Source organism: Propithecus coquereli, unplaced genomic scaffold (assembly GCF_000956105.1).
Source record: "Propithecus coquereli isolate 6110/MARCELLA unplaced genomic scaffold, Pcoq_1.0 Scaffold1, whole genome shotgun sequence".
Lineage (NCBI taxonomy): Eukaryota > Metazoa > Chordata > Mammalia > Primates > Indriidae > Propithecus > Propithecus coquereli.
The window spans coordinates 24502149-24524060 of record NW_012133857.1 but is presented as its reverse complement, the minus strand read 5'-3'; the positions used below and the strand labels follow the sequence as shown (position 1 = coordinate 24524060).

Sequence of the window (21912 nt, the reverse complement as noted above, 5' to 3'; positions counted from 1 at the left end):
CAAGACAGCGAGTGGGAAGTCAGAATTTATGCACAGAATGTCTTACTCCAAAACCTTAGACATTAATTTCATAATCAAAGGGACTTTTAGCATCTGGGGAAGGTTCTGGAATCAGAATCTCCTTCTCAGAGGGCTGTTATGAGCATTGAACAGGATAATGTATGTTAGAATCTTAGCAGAACTGGCAGAGGACCTGACACATAACCAGAGTCTAAAAATATCACCTATTGTTATTTTTATTGTTGTTTACATTCAGGGAGAATCACACTGTAAAAGTGTCTTTTCATAAGACTTGGGATTTTCCATGTATGAACTGTGTTAGTGGGATGTGGACATCTTTCACCTGTAAAATTCGAAATACAAAGGAACCACAAAGCTTTAGGCTGCCTGCCATTAAAAAAACAAAAAAGGGAGAGAGAGAGGGTAGCTGAGCTACCAAGTTCAGATATGACTCCAAACATTCATTTCCTTTCCTAAAAGATTTAGGAATTGGCTTTGTGTTAGTTAGCTGCTTGTATTTTTGAAGCATCTGGCACTAAATCCTATAATCGGTTCAGTTTTTAAAAAAACAGAACTAGTGTCTGGCAGCCACCTTTGGAGAGTGCCTAAAAATAGAAATAATTCACTGAAACTTCATTAGAATGGTGTTCAAGGATGCCAAGCTACCAGGGAAAACACAGCAGAAAGTCAAGTAAGACCTCAGTAACATGGATGGAAAAGTATCCAGAAGTGAATTATTAAAAAGTCAGAGTTGAGTATTGTTTCAGAGGTAAATAATTTTATTTCATTATATGTGGTGCAAATCAATTAGGGGTAGTGTGATTTCAGGAGTACCTCTCACCAAAATCCATTTATGTAAACATATAAGAGTCCTCTGTTAAAACCAAAGAGCTGTATTAAATGAGTATCATGTAAAATGGGTTGATAATGTCCAGCTGATACACAGATTAAGCAATTCCTACCATTGCAATTTTATTTATATTACTGATGTGCCTATTAATGCCTTTTTAAAATGCAAAAGTAAGTCGTGGCTTACCTCAACTTTGGACAAACTCAAATTTCAAATAAGCTAGATCTACATTAGTTAGCTCTATTGTATTATTTTGTACACAGCAACCTAGGAATTTGCACTCTACAAAAATCATATAACTTAACACATAATCAGAAAACACAATGAGCTAAGAAAAACAGAATCTGCTGTACCAGTGTGTCCAGGTGAGTCGATGTATAGGTATGTTCTATAGCTCCCATCAAATCCCTAACAAGAAGATTTGATGCTAAAAATTTTCTCAAAAGATACCTATACAGTCATAATAAAGAAAGGATGTGAGCTCCAACTACTGTGCCTTATACTATATCACATTTCGATTCTCACCTGTGGCAAGCTAAAAGGCTGGAAGAATAAAGTATTTCCATTATGGAAGTTCTCCCAATAGACTCTGTCTCCTAGTCCCTCACAAACCACAGGAGTTACAGTCTTGAAAAATATCCCAGTTGGAAAAACAGTGTTACCAAGATCAAGGTGTTACAGAAAAAGAAAGATACTAGGGAAATCATAAAAAGTCTCACGTGTATAATTGTGTTTCTTCCAAGTTTGCTATCACATCATGGTGATAGCAAAATGGTGGAATGGATTTCCACTAAATCAGAAAGATCTGTGCAGACTGGTCTGTCTTAAAATACAATCCATGTGGTGTACATGACATCTGCTTTGGGAGTGTGGGTCATAAGGGCACTCAAGACATAGACAGAATCATCCAGAACAGACTGAGAAACAAAAGCACTGGGCTTCAGATAGGTACAGACATATCATATACATTAAGATGCTGTAGACAGAGAAAACAAACAGCAGTTTCAATGTAAACTGCTAAATACAAAATCAAAGCAGAATCACAAGCCTCTCCTCCAATGGGCAATTCCATGCAGTAGTACCAAAGGTGAGCAGCATCAGGATTCATAGAGCTAAAGATGGTTAAAAATTCTGGCCATCTATCCTTAGATGGCCAGATAGTAAAAAGATTTCAAAAGAGACAATAACAACCCTCTATAACAAGTCAGCATTAACAGCGTTAAAATCCTGCCCTGGGAAAATCCTTCTACAACATTATGGGAACAGTGTGGTGCTGTGATTTGCAGAAGCAGATTCTTCTACAACCCCCGCAAGGGAGTTTCATTGACCTTTGAGTTTCTCAAACTAGCTCTCACTGATTTCAAGTTCAAAGGCATTTGCACATGCTCTTATCTTTGTTTACTTTTCTACATCTATGTGAATGTTCTATTAAATTGGTGCTTGTTTAAAAAAATCATTGCAATGTCTGGGAACAAATACCCGTGTGGGCTCTTTAATTCAAGGGGGCAGAGGTGAACGGAGGATACATACAAGTATGACAGATTTAAATATTTTGACATGCAACTCTTTGCACCTTATGTTGGAATCCCAGTTTTTCAAGCCTTGGTTACCCAAGGACTACTGGACTCCCTGAACTTGGGATTATCAGTTATTATTATGGGCACCAGCCTACAGAATAGCCCCAACAGCCCTCGCTGACCCCCTCTACTGAGATTCAAACATTCCAGTGTCCTCAAATCACTTAGCTGATGAAGCAGGGTTGCTCAACCTCAATCACACTGATATCTTGGGCCTGCCAGTTCTTTGTTGTGGGGCGTGCGCCTGTGCATTGCAGCAAGTTTAGCAGCATCTCAAGGCTCTATCCATCCATTAGATGCTAGTAGCACTTCTGGCCTGGTTGTCACAACCAAAAACATCTCCAGACATGGCCACATGTCCCCTGATGGGGAAAAAAAAATTCCCTTCTTCCCTCCCCCCATGAGAAGCACTGTATGCAAAAAAGTTAAAAATGACCATTCAAATCTTTACGCCATTCACTCACACTCTTCTTATCTAACCACACCATTCATTCTGGACTCTTTATAGCTTTTTTATAAAAGGGAAGAAGCTAAAGAAAAAGGCTGTCATCAAATCAAAAAAATAATTACAGGCACAGAGTCTAGGAGAATTTAGGATCGAAAGTTTTAGCAATGGACAAAAAGAACAAGAACATAATTTTAAGTTAAAAGAAAATAACTCTTTGGGTACCAGCCAAATTAAGAGAGGCCTTCTCCCTCTGCCTTCTTCAACAGAAAACCCAACTTTGACAATTCAGTTTGCCACTGAGAGCACAGGAGATACACTGTTGCCATTGAAATGTTGGCGCCAACATTTACTGGCCTGTGTAATCCTGCGTAATTTAGACTGAGAAAAGCTCTGTGCCTCAACTTCCACATGTATAAAATGGAGGTAATAGTGCATTGAGGGGTCCCAGCGAAGATTAAATAAGATAATATGGAGTAGGCACTTTGTCATTAGCATTTTACATGAATTAAGTCCCCGATAAATGTTAACTTTTATTAGTAGCGTTCATACTCTACTAAGAAGCATCTTTTCAACCAGTTAATGTGGAGGAGGAGCGGTGGGCAAGGAGAGTTGCCACTTCCTTCTAACGCAAGGTGCTTTATGTTTGGAGCTCTCCCAGGAGATCCTATCAGGAAAGGCACCCTCCTAGATCATATTTCAGGAAGACCAAATCTAGGAAAAAACAAAGCAACTGGATTGGGAGTCATGAAACTCGAATTCTTGGCTTGGTAGATTGCAAAGAGCTATGGGATCGTGGCCAACCATTTAACCTTTCAGAGAGCCAGGCCAGTCATCTGTCATTATAGGGGGAACGCTATAGAGTATGTAAGATCTTCTCTGAGTCTATGACAATCAGAGTCTATGATTTACATGAGAACTAATATCCAAAACAATTCTAAACTATCACTCAACGATGTACCAAAGCAAAGTACTTGGTAACTGTCCTTGAAGTGTAATGATTTAATTAAAATAGATTTTCACATGGTCACATTCAAAGAACTCAAAGTCTCTTAATTATGTAATGCTTCACCAATAATTAAATAGTCCTCTGTAATGTCCACTAAGAGGAAAGTTGAATTACTGGCCATTTGCACACAGGAGATGCACTAAAAACACCTGATAGGCTATAAATTCAATGTTGTACATCCACAAATCTATTCCAAAATTGCATCTGAACATTAAGAATGACTCTGGCCTTTGCTTAATGGTAAGTCCTATGAAATCAATTAGCTGTTAAAATAGTTTAATTGGAACATATGTATTTTAATTTTTGTGTATAAAAAAATCTTCTTAATCAACCCAAAACATTCTGAAATTATACTTCTAGGTAATGTAGTGAAAGAATTGAACTTATAAGTGGATAAAACCAAGGATGTGGAAAATATCAGAAGGATGATATTCAAACACCAACAACTGGAAAGGAATAAATTAAGAATCATATTAATTTATTGCAATTATCCTGAAAGGAAGTTTTCAACAATCAACCACCACTCTCTGACCCAAACTCACACATTCACAGACCCAAAAATAGTTCTTTGTTTTCTTTGGTGGGTGGGGGGCAGGGTTGGTAGATGGGTAAATTACTAATTGGTTTTCTCTCTCTCTCTCTCTTTCTGGAGTAAGGGACCTTGTTTCACATTGCTATCACAACCAGTGTAAAAGTTAAAAAAACCCTACAACTATATACAGCAATGATAGAAAATTTATTCTTCATCAAAGAAAGAAAAAGACTCCTTGGGGATGGTTAAAAATATAAAAAGATCGATTTAGGTCACCATGAATAAAAGGAATGATTTATACTTTAATCGTGGTGTTGTGCTTTGTAGAAGAGTAGAAGAAAGAAGAAAAATGGGGAAAGGAGAGTCCAATTCTAAAATTCACAACTAGAGGCTTTGTACTCTCAAAATGAAATATTTATCATTTTGAAATTATACACAGATATAATTCTTGTATTTTTCTACTGATATTTATCTGCCTGATCTGAAGTGTCCTCCCCTATCACTCAATGACAAAATGATGCTACTTTTGAAGAAAGAAGTCAAAGGCCAACCCTTCTCAAAACTTACAGTTTCCCAATTACTTTGAGGGTAGGGTGTAATTCTGAAGATATCTTTGCAATTTTTATGGAGCATGGCACAGAGACGGTACTTAATAAATATTGCAGAATGAACAAATGAGTTAGCAAATGAGTGCCTGAATAAATAAATGAGAAAATCTTACATTTTGTTTACTTAGAGAATCTGAAAAGGGAGAAAGAGGAAGGAAAACAAACTATAAAGAACAGCAAGAGCAAGAAAAAGCAAAGAAACCTACATACAGATGCACTGAAATACACAGAAACTAACCTGACAGCTACCACAGAGAGGCCCCAGAAAGAAAAAAATGCAAGAAAGAGGCAGAGGCAACCAGAAAGAAAATTAGCAAAATAATCCAAAAATCCCTCTTCATCCACCATTTACTGAGATAAAAGCACTTTGGTGGGAAACTCTATAAAAACATTCTCAGATACATCCAGATATTCCTGATACTGAAATACTCCTTTAAGGCCTCTGAACACACTACTAAAAGGAGATACATCCCTTTAACCGCATGTTAGACCCAGTGGAACCCCAGATCAGAGTTCCCATCCTCTATCACATTCACAACCTTCAAGAGCCTGACACTTCTGATATAAACACCGTCTTTTTTGGGTGACGTTTACACAGCCACCTAGACACAGGCTTTTCCAAAACCCAAATAATTAATGATGTGATAGGACTGCGAGAGGTTTCCTTTAACTCAATCCTACCTAGTATGTTTTTCTCCAGCAATAACTGAGGTCGAGGCACCACCGTGAGGGCTGGGAAAAGGCAGATGGGTGAGATACAAGAAGAGGAACAAGGCAGAGATCTCAACCTGGAAGAATTTATATTCTCATATTCTCAGGTCCTACATCCTCCAGGGCCTATTTGAAATACTCTGGAGCTCACAGGCGATCAGGCTGTCCCTTTCCAATCTACGGTAGAGCCTAAATGCCCTTGCACTAAATTAAGTATTTGCACAATCAAGCCACAGCATTAGCCACATGCAAGAGACGCGATGATGAATAAAGACTTTCAGGCCTCAATGATCTCACAATATAAAGGCAGAGGGAAACAAGTAAAAAAGAACAGCTCTAATATGAAATGCAACACTACGAGTCACAGGGGGTCAAAGGAAGGACAGATCGTATCTACCTTGGTGTGTGGGGGGGAGGTGAAATGCAGGGAAGTGGAGAAAAAGGCTTCCTCGCCAGCCCTGGACGGATGAGTCATCAAGAACTCCTCCTGCCTTCTCAAGGTCTATAAATAATCCCAGGTGCTGCCATTTCATTTAATTACTAAGCCTCTCCAGATGGAGAAAAATAATTAAGCAGTCTGTAGCGCCGACATGATATAAAGAATGGGTTAGTAACTTGCAAAACATTTGAGTTCTGACGTTTCCTTTCCACTATGAAATGAGGGCAGAAATGAAAAGGGGGCAAATGACTACAGACCTTAGGGAAAAACCAAATGACTGCAGTCATTCTGGGTGGAATTTAAATAAAAATGGAAAAAATACTGGTACAAAGGAACTCAGCTCAACTCTCCCAGTAGAAGCAGAACTGCTAATGTTAAATGAAAGAGACCTCAACAGAGTTGCTGAAGACAGGTTGTCAAAAAGAAATTTTTGTGCCAGGCACAGTGGCTTGTGCCTGTAATCCCAGCTACTCCGGAGGATGGCTTGAGCCCAGGAGTTCGAGGCCAGCCTGGACAAACATAGTGAGACCCCCATCTCAGAAAGGAGAAAGAAAGAAAGACTTTAAGGATGATAACCTATAAATAAATGTAATTTATTTATTTCTTAAATGTATAAGAAATACACCTACTGACTGGGTTTCTGGATACAGACATGATAATTTTATACTTTGTTTCTGATGAAAAGATGCAGAAGTGACTACGTCCAAAAAGAAAGCTGGAAAGAATGTCACATGAGAAAAGTTTCTAAATGTAGACACTCTAACAGAATCACGCATTTATAATTCCAAAGTTCAATGAAACATAAATTTCAGGCATGCATAAGACAATGGCAATTGGGTAATGAAATGAATGGGATGTTCCACCTCAAATCATAAATTCAATGTGCTTCATGAGAAAACACAATCAAACTTGAAGAATGGGGATACCAAACTTCTACAAGCATGAGATTGAAATCTATTAATATGGTTGCATGGTTGAGAAGCACTGGAGTCCTGGTGGGAAAATGGAGGAAAGTGTTGAATAATGGTGAAGAAACGCATTAGAAGTGAGAAAAAAATAAAATCAGGATGCAGTTCTGAGGGTGATGACAGAAGATTCTTGTTTTAAAGCAATACAGGCCTAGTTAAAGGAAAGGTCATTCTGAGTATTGGGTGTTTTCACTCTACAAACTTAAATAGAAATCAATGAAATCTTTTTGTGAATTGCAGTATTTTAAGAGCAAAGTATCCTTCCACAAATTGCCTAATCACTCCACTGATTCCATTTCATGTAAACATGGGTTTTTGTATTTATTTGTTCTACTAGATAACCCATGCAGGGTATTATTAGAATATTTAATAGAGTATTTTAAAAGAGCATTTTAGTGACTTTTGGTATTTTACATTTTTACAGGCATTCAAATTAGGTTAACAGTAGAGAATAGTAGAGGTTCTATTTTAACAAATGGAAAGTAATTATTTTAATTTTTTGTCCTTACATAAATTAACAACTGTTTATTCTCGAGTGGCTTAACCTCTTGAGTGCCTTAGCCTCTCTTGAGTGGCAAATTCCTCTATTCCTTGCCAATTTTTAATTTTAAATTTATTTTAAAAAATCCTTGAAAATCAAACTTCACTCTTACATATTGACTGAGAACTTCCTCCCCCAAAGGTGAGTCCTGTGAAATAGAAAAAGGTAACCCTTCCTCCAGACACATTACTACTATGTGTTGGAAAACTGTAATAAAATTTCCACTCACCAGTGGCTACAAAGTGAGTGAACCTTCTAGAGTTGTGGGTGCCAAAATGTGCACAAGCACAGGTGACTGTCTTGATTTGCTGTCTTCCACACATGGAGGAGGTCCTTCACGTGTGGAAGACACTTGTGCTCACACAAAACACCTGACTCACCATCTCTCAGCATAGAGACTGGCCCTCAACTATGTTACCAGAATCTATCAACTGTCATTCAAATTTATGGAGGTCCAGTCTAGGCATCTTAAGATCAGGTTGACATGAATACATGAATAAGGCTGCTTGGAGATTGTGTTGTAATGGGAACGTACACCCCTTCAAAGTAGACAGCAACTAGGCAGATCCTGATTACCGCTACCTCATCAAGACTTTTAATGTAAAACCTTCCATATTTAACCAAAGAAAAGAATTGTAAACACTATGTAGGTTCAACAAATCATGTTTGCAAGCAACCTCTAGTCTAGGCCAATGTATGGCTCCTTGGTCAACCATGTGTCCACTACATTTGTGCTTGTTTTGGTGTTTTTTGGGCAACATTGTGAATTTTATCATATCTAATCACAGCAAAGGCAGAAAGACAACCAAATTTACCCAAAATAACAGGCACATGTTGAAGAAGAAAAAAAGCAGAGATAGTGAAAAATTGAAACTGTTAAGAAAATTATTCCAGTGTATGGAGTAAATCAGCATCCAGACTACCACAGAACTTGGCCTTGCCCAGACCTGCACTTATGGGTCATTCACATCACGGCACTCCAGATGACAAATATGTGGTTTATGAGCACCAAGTGAGAGTGCACCCTCTTCACAAGAAGAGGAGTTTCTCTGTTCACCTCTTCTTAGCCATTATCACCGGGATTGTGACAGTACAGTCCTAGTGGACAGGAGATTATGTTTATGTTTAAATGTAGCAACTAGTACCATTCCTGGAGTAGAATCAACATTGCATAGATGACAAATACTTCTTCAGTACCAAAATGGAAGATGCCAAGTTTAAATTTGGAAATGCATATCAAGATTTCTCTGGCTATTTTGGGGAAAAATACCAAACTGTCAAATTTATTATTCTTCTTCTTTTTTTTTAATTTATTATTCTTATAGAAAGACTCAAAATATGAAAATCTCACGAAATTATCACATTAAAATAACAATACATTTTTCTTTGCATTGTATGACTCAGTGAGAACTCAAGTGTATAAACACACATGTGGACTTATAACAATGACAAAGGAAGCAGCTCAAAACAGCTGCTATCTAAATAAAATTCTGTTCTATTTTTAGTATCTGCCCTCTACTTTGTGTCTACAGGACAGCAAACCAAAATTTAGAAAAGGACCTAACGAATGAAATACACTTTAAATTTCTTTATATGTGAACTGGTAGTCGTGTCCTAGAAATATTTTAAGAATTCAAAACCTAGATTTCACAGTGAGATATTTTGCTAGTTTGCACACACCAATGTGTCTTGCCTGCTTTAGACTCTAATTGGTCTTATATTTAAAAAGAGTTTACAGAGCTGGAAAAATAGGAAGCGTCTGGGTAGAGCATGCTGTGAACTAGTCATTCCAGTACTCATAAAAAATTTTTAAAAATTTTATTTTCCTCTAAGAAAGATGCCCTGTAAAGGAGACCTGGCGGGTCATAGCTGAGCATGTCAAAGAGGCGAGGGTAGATTTGATGGCAGGGCTGCAGGAGCAGAGGCCCAGCTACAGGAAAAGCAGCACATTTCAAGGGAACAATGACAGAAACAAGGGGTTCGCTAGGTAGGTGGGAATCATGTAAGAGTGGTTTCTGTAACCCAGTGTTGCCAAAGGCAAACCAATAATGGTTTAGAAGCAGAGGGGGCCAGACAGAAGCCGAGTCATCTGCCAACAGAGTAGTGTCCATAACATGAAAAGAGGACATATGCGCCAATGCCATTGGAGTCCCCATCCCATAGAAACAGATGGATGGATATAGAAACTTATTATCTGGCATTTATCAGGTGCCCACCAAGTGCCAGGAACCATACTGGGGACTTCATTTAATCACCACTGCAGTCTTCATGATGTATTAGTTGTTATCCCCGATTCACAGATAAGGATCCTGAAGTTGGAAAGTTTAAATAACTACATTATTATCATTCAGCTGTTGAGCAGAAGAGGTGGGATTCAAAAGCAAGTATTTTGGGCTCCAGTGAAGAAGCTCTTAAAACAGTATGCTCTACTGTGGTTCATGAAAAGTGGTAAGAGAAAAAAGATATGTTGGAGAACCATGGACAGATCAGGTCAATACACAGCTTAAACAGACGACTTCCAAAATATCTGTGACCCACAGTAATACACATTATGTCATGACCCAGTAAACATCTAGTATGCATTGCTGTGTATAAACAACTACAAAAAGTTCTATAAAAATATTTACCCTTACTATGTGTGATACACTGACATTTTCTGATTTTTTTTTCCTGTTCTACATTCTTCTATTTCATTATTTTAAAAATGATAGTCAGAACTCACTGAAATGATCTCATGGCCCAATAATAAGTCAAAACCCACAGTTTGAAAACCAGTGCCATGATCGATGCTGATGATCAGTGTTCTTATGGTTTATGACATTATGTAGAATAAGCTTTTCAAATTTTCACACATAATCTCCCACTGGAGCCTTTATCCAAGAACAGAGAAGGGAGAAAGGGTAGTTAAGAGGGAGAGATAAACCACGGAGAGAATTGTCAGTCATGTGTCACCTACTAAAAAGGGAGATGGAATTAATACGCTCCAAACAAGAATGGTTCCATCTCAGTGACAAAGAAGCTTGCTGAAAAGCCAGATGTTAAAGACCTACAATGGAGAAGGCTCTGATGTCTTTAATGTTCCTCCGAGTTGTCAGAAAGACACTTTTTTCCACCAGTGACTCACTGGTAAAAGGAATACCTGTATGTAGTCTTTGGGCAAATTTTTAGACTGACAGAGAAACCACATGCCTACTACTCAGGTTACATTCCACACAAAAAAGCACCACAGTCTCCTGTAGATGACTTGGTCAAGGCACCCCCTGATCAACACTACTATAATTTGATTTGATTCATTAAAAAGCATGGACAGTATTATCTATGGAAGGATGCAAGGTTTGCCTTCTATGTACAGAATCAGCACCGAACTATGAACATTCATCAACATAATCACATTAAAAGACAGAAAGAAAGGATGGGAATTCATAAATGTACTAACTTGGAAATAGTCTCAACAAAAACTTCAGTTACCATGGGGATTTCTGGGAAAGAAAGAAAAGGGGTCTCTTTACAAAAGTGACTGATGCTATTTATTAATCTACTTGCAAGTAATGTCAAATTTTAAAGTTGCACCAAAGAAAACTACCTTTTTTTTAAACATCAGACTCTTAATATGCTGAAGGAACCTGTTCAAAACGCTTCAGCAGCGAAGTAACTTAGATGATAAATGTGTTCTTCAATCTGTGCACCAGTCAAGTAGCTATAAAATCAGAATAATTCATGCAAAATTTTTCGTTATGTTTCTAAACATACTTATTTACATTTTAAATCACACTTTAGACAATATGAAATATCTTTCATTTAGACAGGTGTGAACTAGAAAACAGATGCATTCATTAAACATGGAACAATTCGGCAAATTAAAAAAAAAATACTCAAAGAACTCTCCAGTTGAAGTACTTCAGCCACTGTTAACTTACTTGAAAAAATATGGCCATGGCTCCGATTATTCTGTTCTCCGAAATTGCAGTTTGAAAGCTGTCAAAGTCATCTGGATTGTAAAAGAAAATCTGCATCTGTAAAAGAACAATTAAAAAATGTATTGGGAGAATTTTCAAACATACACAAAAGTTGAAAGAATAGTACAACGTACCCAAATTCCCACTTACTAAGATTTTGCCAAATTTACTCATCTATCGATATTTTTTTTTTTTGCTCCATGTATTTGAGAGCAAACCTAGAAATCATGTCATTTTAGCCCCACATACTTCAGAATGTATCACATTTTCTCACATAACTACGGTGCATTTGTGCCACCCAAAATATATAACACTAATGCCTTCTTATTACCTAATACGCAGGTCATGGTGAAATTTCTCTTTTAAAAAGCACAAGTTTAACAGAGTTCAAGACTGTGAAGTAGAAAACTAAGCCTATGAGATTCAGTCCACACATTAAAATTATAAACACTTAAATGGCCACATTTTTATAAACAACTCCATACTGATGAAAATTTGAAGGGGTATCTCAGTAGCTTTGAGAAATAGCCCAAATGGCATATTTCAGTGAATTCATAAAGAAATAGAATGGAAGTGATAACAATAATGCTTTATATTTTATAGTTTGCAAAAGGCCAACTCACATATTATTTTGCTCAATTAGTTCAACATCTCCTATAAAGGTAGGGCAGAAATTACTATACTCAGTTATAGAGAAGGAAAAAGTATTTCAGAAATTTGACATTAATTTGCCCAAGATTAAACATCAGAGTCTAAAATCTCATGCCAACCTTAAATATCTCCTCTTACTATATGTTTGGCTAGACCAGAGTTTTTACTAAAAAAGCAGAACACAGATAAATCAACGTAAAACCATTATATAATTTTAATGCTTGACCACGCCTTGAGATATATATATATTTGGAAACAGTGTCTTGCTCTGTTGCCTGGGCTACGGTGTAGTGGCAGCATCATAGCTCACTGCAGCCTTGAACTTCTGGGTTCAAGGGATCCTCCTGCCTCAGCCTCCCGAGAAGCTGGGACTACAGACGTGCACCACCATGCCCGGCTAATTTTTTCTATTTTTAGTAGAGATGGGGTCTCACTATGTTGTCTAGGCTGGTCTTGAATTCCAGGCCTTAAGCAATCCTTCTGTCTCAGCCTTCCAAAGTGCTGGGATTATAGGTGTGAGCCACCTTGCCTGGCCCACACCTGGATATTTTAAAAAATTCAAAAAACAAAAATGGACCACAGACTAACCCCAAGAGACTCCACATGTAATAAAAAGAACAGATCTGGGCTTTTATCCCAGCTTCCTCATTTACTTGCCTGTGAGACCTAAGGCAAGGTTATTTTCTGAGCATCAGCTTTCTCATGCACAAAGTATTTCCCCTCCGCAAGGTAGTTATGGGGCTCACACAAGTCAGTATAGTACATGGCATGTAGGTAGACTTCATGCTTAGACCTCATCAGTGCTCAGAAAATTGCCATCATCATCATCATAGCTTAAGGGTAATATTTTGGCAGACATCTTGAAATTTCTAGTAAGAGTAGGATTTCTCTTTCAGCATGACTCTACTTCTTACAGAAAATCGAATCTCTTATGTCATTCACTCTCTTTCATGATTTCTCTTTCCCCATTTTTCCAAAAGGGATGATGCTATTTTTCTATAGTTGACTAAACAACCATCCCCCCCGCCCCCCGCCAGGTGGAGTTTAGAGATCTGACATTGAACAATAAACTCCTGGCAAGCAAAGAGAAGTCAGAGTGAGAAGCTGAAGTGCAGGTCAAAGGTAAACAGAGTTCTGATGACTGAAGTAACCAAGAGGCTAAGAACATGATGACATTTCTTTTCTGAAGGTTGAAATCAGGTAGCCCAAATCAGGACACTTTCTAGGAAAACTCAGGTACCTAAGTGGATGGGAGAAGGATGGGAAGATTCTTTTGGAGCATATTCTTTCTTAAAGAGAATTCTTTTCCTTAAGACTGTGAATTCGCACTGATTCTGGCAGTTTCTTACAAATGCTTTGCCTTAAGGTTTGGACAGCTTTAGACATGAATTTACACTAAGAAAAAAATCCATTCAATGAGGTGTGGATTAAAACAGTTTAATACTGGGTGAATTGCTTTGGGTGCAATGCTACTAACCCAAGAAAGAAACACTATACAAGTGTATTCAGAAAATTACACTTCACTTTCCTTTTAAAACTCAGGTCTTCAAATTAAGTAGGTTCACAGAATGCTTTCCTATACTTCACCCCATGAGTGGGGGCGGCATTGTTTAATGCATCACCTGAATAGTGTGTGATGCAAAATACTTTAAGACCTCTTCAAGGGCATTTTCATTTACTACTGGGGAAGGAAATGCATTTTTAGAAAATGTTTTTGAGTCACAGCTCCACCCATCTGGATAATAAAATGTCTCATGAAGAGAACAGTAGCACAGGTCTGAAATATCAATTCTCCTTGCTATCTCTCTCGAGTTGTACTCTACTGAATTATGGTAATGTCTGAAGCTACCTAAAATATGAGTAAATAAGTAGATGGGGCTTTGCTGAGTGAACTGGACTTTAACATTTTTTGCTAATTGTTGATGGGCCAAGTTTGGACAGAGGGTGGAAACCTAATTTCTAAAAACATCTTTGGCAACTTTCTGAATTTACTCTCAGAAGCCATACCCAGAACCCTCCTCAAAATGTGTTCATTTTAGTAATATGAATCTAAGTGATACATACGGTATAGAAATCCCCCTGCCTAAGAAACATGGTACAAGTAAGCTGAAGAAAAGATCCTGAAAATCTGGCAATAAAGAGACCTATTAACTGTTCCATATATCCTTTACCCCATACCACCAATTATTTACATTTTACCCCATTTGCCCTCTCTGTGTACACACACACAAAAAACTTCTTTTTTTCCTCAATCATTTGGGAGTAAGTGGGAAATAATATGTCCTTTTACCAGTAAATACTTAAGTGTGTAATTTCTAAGAATAAGGACATTCTCTTATATAACCACAGGATAATTATTAAAATTAACAAAGTTCACATTAATACAATACTATCATTTAACTCACAGTCCATTTTCAAATTTTGGTAAGTGCCCAAATAAAGCCCATTCCAGATTATTTTTTGGTTCTCGTTCCAGGATCCAATCTAGGATCAAACTTTGCATTTAGTTGTCATGTCTCTTTATGCTGACCCCTCTCACTCCCCACTTTCCTCTAGAACAGTTTCTCAGCCTCTGTCTTTCTTTACCCCGAGAATTTGAAGTGTATAGGACAGTTATTACATAGAATTGAAGTCTGCCTCGTGGATTCTCATGATTGGATTCAGGTGATGCTGGGAAGGTCCCCAGAACAGTAATATTGTGGGCATCGTATCAGAAAGCATGTTACCTGGGTATGTGTGTTTATCCCTATATTAGGGGTGTTCATCTTGATCAGTTGGCTAAAGTGATACCTGCCAGGCTTCGCCACTATAAAGTTATTAATTTTCCTTTTGTAATTAAAAAGCACTTCGTAGGGAAATACTTTGACATTACATAAATATCCTGTTCCTCATCTTTTACTCACTAGTTTTAGCATCCATTGATGACTTTCTGACTCCATCATTCCTTTTATATTCATTGATGGCATTCTATTTTTTTCTCTTTCTTCTTTTTTTACCTCACCTTTTTGAAACCTAATCATTGCCAGCATTCTAGAGTAAGGAATAGCTTTCCCTTCTCCACAGTTTATTCATTTATTTATATCCACATGGACTCATTTATTTTTGTTTCTTCTTTTTTCAATCCATTATTATATTCCATTACTAACATTATTCTGATGCTCAAACTGTCCTAGATTTGCCTAGGAGGAGGCCCTTCAAAAGGATTCCTTGGTCATTCTGCCATTTCCCATCATTTTTTGTTTTACAGCATCTCCTTACTACCAGGCACAGATGTTTTGGGCTCATTTCGTATTTTCCTTGCCCCAGCTCTAGAACTGGTCATTTCTTGAGTGAGCCCTGGTTCCTTTTAGTGGAAAATGTTATTCAAAGACTTAATAACTTGAACTCAATATTTTCCAAATATATTTGAGAATAGAATGCTTTGGTTCTTCAAGAAAACCACATAGCTTAAGGGTTGGTGAGTCCATTTCAACAAGGATCCACTTTTGCAAGGAAGGAAAGCTAGGTAAACTTTAAATAAATGGATGTTCCTCCATCATACAGAGTCCCATGAGATATACATGTCTCCTCAAGAAACAAACTACATAAAGCTCAACTAAAACCGATTGACAGACTATGTGGACCAGGGCACAATCATGGGACCAGTTCTGCCAAATTTTTCAAAGTCATAAGTGAGACTCATTGGCCCAAATGGATCATTCAACTCTACCTTGTGAAATGGCTTGACTGGAAAACCCTCCAGGCATTTCTCTAGCCAGATTAAGATGAAGGATAACCTAGCCTAGCATAATTTGACATCTGGAAAATAGAATTTTACAGGGAAAAACCAAATCACATTAAAAGCATCACCATCAACCAGGAAGCATCTCCTAAAATACAGATATGGCAAATGCCTGCATGAATAGCAACGCTGCTGAGTAATGGGAGGGAGGTGAAGTGGGCACTGTGAGTACAGGGCTGATAGCAGTTGTAGGGCACCAGCATGATATATGCAGAGTCACAACAAAATGCCCACTTACCTTCCCTATTGTCCTGACTTGTGCAATTTTTCCCCTTACATTTAAAATAACTCTAGTTGCAATTTGATTTAAAAAATATGTATATGCCTGGTTTCCAATATGTATCACTGTCCACGTTAGGTTGCATGAAAGCGACAAATCTGAAAACTAGGGCCTTCTATGCTATTATTAATATTATTGTTGTTTTCAAAACATTTTGTGAGTGCCGACTGTATGCCAGGTACTGTACTATCATTCATTAACACTCACAGCACTGTGATCTTCATTTTATAGGCAAGGAAACCAAGGATTTCCAAAATTCATAATTTCCAAAATTTCCAAAACTCTTAATGAAGGAAAATAGGGTTGGGATAGAAAAATTGTCTTTCCAGAGTTCAAGGTCTTGATCACTGTGCTTCCTTCCAATTGGCAAGAACATCTGCTTAATGCCTATTCTGTGTAACGCATCATGACTGATGAAGACACAGTCTGTACTGAGGAAGACCAAAATACCACTAATGAGACAAGGCTAACTTTGTTTTTGAATGCCAAAATTGAGTAAGTGTATCATAAGGAAGCATAGGGCAATAAATGGCTCATGGTCAAGTGAGCCATCTATTAAACAAATATTAAACTAATACAGGCAATGGCCAAGAGGGGGCATTTTCTTGAAGGCGAACTTCCTATTCTCTAATGTTATATTGTGTGCCTAAGTCAGCTCTCAGGTTGCTGTGATAATGGAGGCAAGAGGAAATGATCCCAACGCAAGAGTGGAAAATCCAAAAGTCACTTCTATGCTGATTTAGAAAGCTCTACATTTTATTTCCTCTCAAAAAACTTCTATTTCTCCCACATGCCCCCCACACATGGCCCAAGAAAAAAAATAATGATGCATTAAGTAAGAAAACAGCATGCAGACAGCTCAGAGGAAAGGCGATCTACTGAAAGATTCAGCAGACATTTCCAGGATACTGTTGGGAATTTTTAATAGAGTGGAAGAACACAGAGGCAAATGCTATAGAAAAGAACAGATGGAGATGAGATGTAAACAGGATGAAATAAACAAGGTAACTAAAAAGGCAACAGTAGAATTAAAAATCACATAGGAGGCAGCAGATGACAGAACTGAAGAGGTGGAAATGGATGTTTCTAATCATGCTTGGCATTAACTTGCCGTAAGCCAGTTGGGAATGTGGTGGTGGACAAGGAACAGCCACCTAAGAATAAAAACGTGCAGTGAAGGTAGAGTAAATATCCAAACATGGTTAATCAGCGGGTTCTACTTTTTTGATGCTTTGCACAGGATAATGTCAGAATTGAGGTTTTTGTAAAATAAGTTCTTAAGCTAACTTGCTTTTTAAATCATGTTGTACCTTAACTACTACTATTCAGCCAGACCACACACACTCTACACATCACATTCCAACTCTTTAACACTGCTGTTGCCATTAGACAGGAAGGTGTTTGCAGGCAGGAAGTCAGTCTGCCCAATTCAAGGCTGTGTCCCTAGCGTGGTGCTGCTCATTGCAAATACTAATGACTCATTCCTGGAATGAATGAAATCAGTGGGAGCTCTAAGTGGCTTGAAGCAAGGACAGCCAAATGATTAACAAGGTCCTTTCTACCTCTTGGAATAGTAACAAAGTGAGGGGCAACGAGGGATCAGGATACTGAACAAAATGAAGGCATTTAAACCGAGAGAGTAAATGCTCAGAGAGGTACAAAAATAGGACAAAATCACTGTGAAATGGCGAAGAGGCCCCAGGTATAGTTCTGCTAAACACAGATTATCTTCCTTTCTCTTTAATCCACATGAAATCCAAATCATTTTATAACTAAGTAATTCTGGCCTGAAACTTTAATGCTCCAACAAAAGAAGATCAATTCATTTAAATGATGGAGAAATATGATAAATACACACAATATATATCACATAAAAATACGTAACACAAACAGTGAGTGGGTGTCTTGTTTTATACTAATGAAGTTTTTATTCCTAGTTACTTTTTTAAAGGATCATTATTATTTTATGTGAAAGTATTTTGAAAAATTATTTTTTAGGTGTGATTGACATTTAAATCAGTCGATTTCAGAAGCGAAGCAGATGCCCTTCCACCATGCGTGTGGGGCTCATGCAATCAGTTGAAGGCCTGAGGTCCCCCTAAAAAGAAGGAATTCCACCTCTAGATTGTAACCTAGAAATTCTGCCTGAGTTTGTAGACTTCCAGACTCAAGAGTGCAACATCAACCGATGCCACGGGTTACTTAGTTAGAATTAGAATTAATTAATTAGAGGTGGGGGATGAGGGAATCCTACTGGTTCTGTTTCTCTGGAGAACCCAGACTAATATACCCCCAAAAGTCATAACTGGTGTTAAGCAAACACATTATAAAATCACATTACAAAACCACTCTGTAATCCAGTTACTTTTTGAGCTTCTTTCAACCTTTGACCTCCATCATCTTCATTCACCGCTTCCTAATAGGCTTCTCCCACAAAAAAATGCAGCCTTGTCACAATCCAGTTCACCCTCATGTGGCTTACAGAGAGATGTCTGTGAAGTTGGCAGAATTGGGTGGTGGTAGATGAAGATCTGGGAGCACTTGCTATAGAGAAAGACCTGATTTGTATATTGAAGACATGGGAGATCTTTACGGCTCAGTGTTCCTGTCTATAAAACAGAGGCAACATTCACCTCGTGGGACTGTTGTAATACTGTCCCTAAGCACACACTTTGGAAAAATAAGAACAAACCAAACAGCTCTCATTTTTCTAATATTATATATCTTTATTGCTCTCTTTATGACCTGAAGGCATATGTAAATTAAGGTGAAAATAAATCATTCTCAGGGGCCAGGCAACATCCCAGTGAGTCACACCACAAGGTGCAGCGAAGAAACCTGTAAGTGGGCTTCACATAGCTTTCACTGGAAGAGTATTTTTAGAAGAACCAAGCTCCAAAGAATAGTAGGTATTCAGCATCTTTGCAGCCAAGGTGGCATTTAAATAAACATTCTGAAACGTTTGCTTTATACGATATCATTAATCACAGAGTGCGCTAATCCTTAATTATTTCCTGTTTTCGCTTGCCCTGTGACATGAAATTATCTTCAACTACTTTACAGCAGGAATCCAAAGTTTTGCAGCAGAAGGACCCAAAGTGCACACTAGAGCTACGGGCCGTGCAATCAGGCGCCAGGATGTTTTTGGGAACCCTTTTAAAAGTCTCTGTGTGTAACTTGTTTGTTCCGTTATACATCTATTTATTAGCTGATTTTCAGGATTTCTGGTTCAGTGATGCATCTGATTCATCAAATACATTTTATATTTTTGCACTTTTCCCTTGATAGGGAAGAGTTCAGGCTCTTGCTTAGAATAGTAAGTTGAGTTTTCCAGAGATTTACTATGCATGATTCATGAGCTATTTCTTACAGTTCAGCATCAGTTTGGGCACATATGAGGTAGATTCAGAATCTGGCTATATGTGGGTAAGACACCCTTATCATGTGCTTAGGAAAGAAGGCAGTAAGCTACAGTTCTCCTATTGAATAGCTGTGTGACCCAGTTAAAGTTAGTTGCTCTCTCTGAGACTTAACATCCGCATGAGTAAATAACATAACTCAAGTAAAGCACCTTCCACCATGTTTGGCATGCTAAAAGCCACCAATTTGTTCAAACATCTCTTAACACTAAAGAGGGAAACAGGAAGAAAAAAGGAAAAAAAAAAACAAACAAAAAAAACACACCAACAAATAAATTAGTGAAAGGGCTATTTGCAAACATTCCCAAAGGGGAACCTACCTAAATGCTAGCCAATAATGGAATGGATAAACAAATTATGACTCAGCCACACAGTGGAAACAGGAATGGAATGTACTAGAACCACAGTGGACAATATAGATAAACCTCACAAAGACGACCCAAATAAACCTGACACAAAAACAAGTAAACAAAAAACCCAAAACAATATACTGTGTGACTCCACTGGAATGAAGTATGAGAACAGGAAAAACTCAAGCAGTTAGAAGCCAGCACCATGCTTACCCCAGGGGGCAGTAAGTGGAAATCAGAGTCTGGGGGTGTGGGAAAGTTCTCTCTCTTGATGATCTGGGCAGAGGTGATGAGAATTTGTTCAGCTGTACACTTATTATTTGTGACTTTTCCTCTTTGTATATGAGACTTCAATAATGAATAAACAGAATTAGAGAGAGAGAGAGAGACACTTCTGAAACCAAGATGAACAAAAGTATATGCTTCTCACGTAATAACAGAGCAGGGCCCGGCATGCTGCCCCATTCTGCACCCATTTGATTTGAGATAGGCTACTTTTAAACCTAGGAATAAGGCTAGATTGAATGTATCTGCTTGATAGAGCAAGTCACGGTGACTGGCCGTGCAGGTGCAGAATCACTTGAGGACCGGATAACAGTGACAATGACAGCAGCCAGGCACCGCGCCCACCTCCCCTTTCCCCTGGGCAGACACTGCAAGTGAGGCCAAGAGGCAGCCTCACGCATGAAATACTCCAGGAGAATTGTTTGAATGTATCCAATTCTTAATACTTTACATCAATTAATTCCTTTAATCTTTTCTGCCACGTTCTGGGGAAGATACTATTATTTTTCCTATTTCATACAAAAGGAAATCAAGGCTGAATTACTAGGTCTTGTCTAAGAAGTAATAACAATGGGATTCAAACCCAGGCACCTGCCTGCACAGCCCACACACTTAAATTCCTATTGGCAATGAGAACTACCTATTAGTTATCTCTAGGATACTAGCACAAAGCTTCCAGAACAGTGGTTCCTAACCAGATATGATTTTGTATCGCAGTGGAGATTTGGCCATGTCTAGAGACAGTTTTGGCTGTCACTTCTTGAGAGGCGCTAGCGGCATCTAGCGGATGGAGGCCAGGGATGCTGCTAAGCATCTTGCAATGCACAGGACTGCATCCTACAGCAAAGAATTATTGTGCCCAAAGCATCAATAGTGCTGAGGTGCAGAAGCCCTGCTCTACACCCACTGTCAACACGAAACATTATCAATGGATGTGGTAAAGCACCTTGTTTTTAATTTCCCTTTCCCAAGACTACTGAACTTTGAGAGGAGAGGAACAAGCTGTAAGGGGGCTTGACTTAGAGACTGGGTGAGGAGTTACGTCCATACCCATAAACCACTAACTTTCAGACGGCTTTCACCTATTCTTGAGGTTACCGTATTGCCTTTCTTTTCTATTAAAACATCGTTTCCTTGCTTGCATAGCTATTTTATATATAAGGTTGGTTCTAAAATGCAGTGGAGCTTAACGCCTTAGACACAGTGGAGGGGGAGGGGTCCCCAGGTGCATCTGGAACTCGTTTGTATTTCAAAAACACGAAAATAACCACCACAGTGTTTGTGCTCTTTGTAATACGAAACTTTTTAGAAATTGCTTTGTACTTGGGAGTAACAGCCACATGATTCACCATGAAATGAAGTCTGGAAAATCATTTTGGATAAATGGACCTATAAATTCAATAGAATTTCCATGACAACATAGACTGCAACACTCAACCACAAATAAAAGGTTATAAATCATTCAAAACCAACTAGGAATCAGCAATATGTCTCCTGTTTTGAAATACAA

The 21912-nt window shown here is 38.2% G+C and overlaps 1 protein-coding gene across 1 annotated transcript in view; it reads right to left on the bottom strand.

Moving 5' to 3' along the window:
• PTPRG (protein tyrosine phosphatase, receptor type, G) overlaps positions 1-21912 on the bottom strand; it is a 703838-nt gene that overhangs the window by 202072 nt on the left and 479854 nt on the right. The window contains exon 5 of the mRNA XM_012665722.1: positions 11598-11693. Within this exon, the coding sequence (XP_012521176.1) occupies positions 11598-11693 (96 nt within the window). The remainder of the gene's footprint in view (positions 1-11597; positions 11694-21912) is intronic.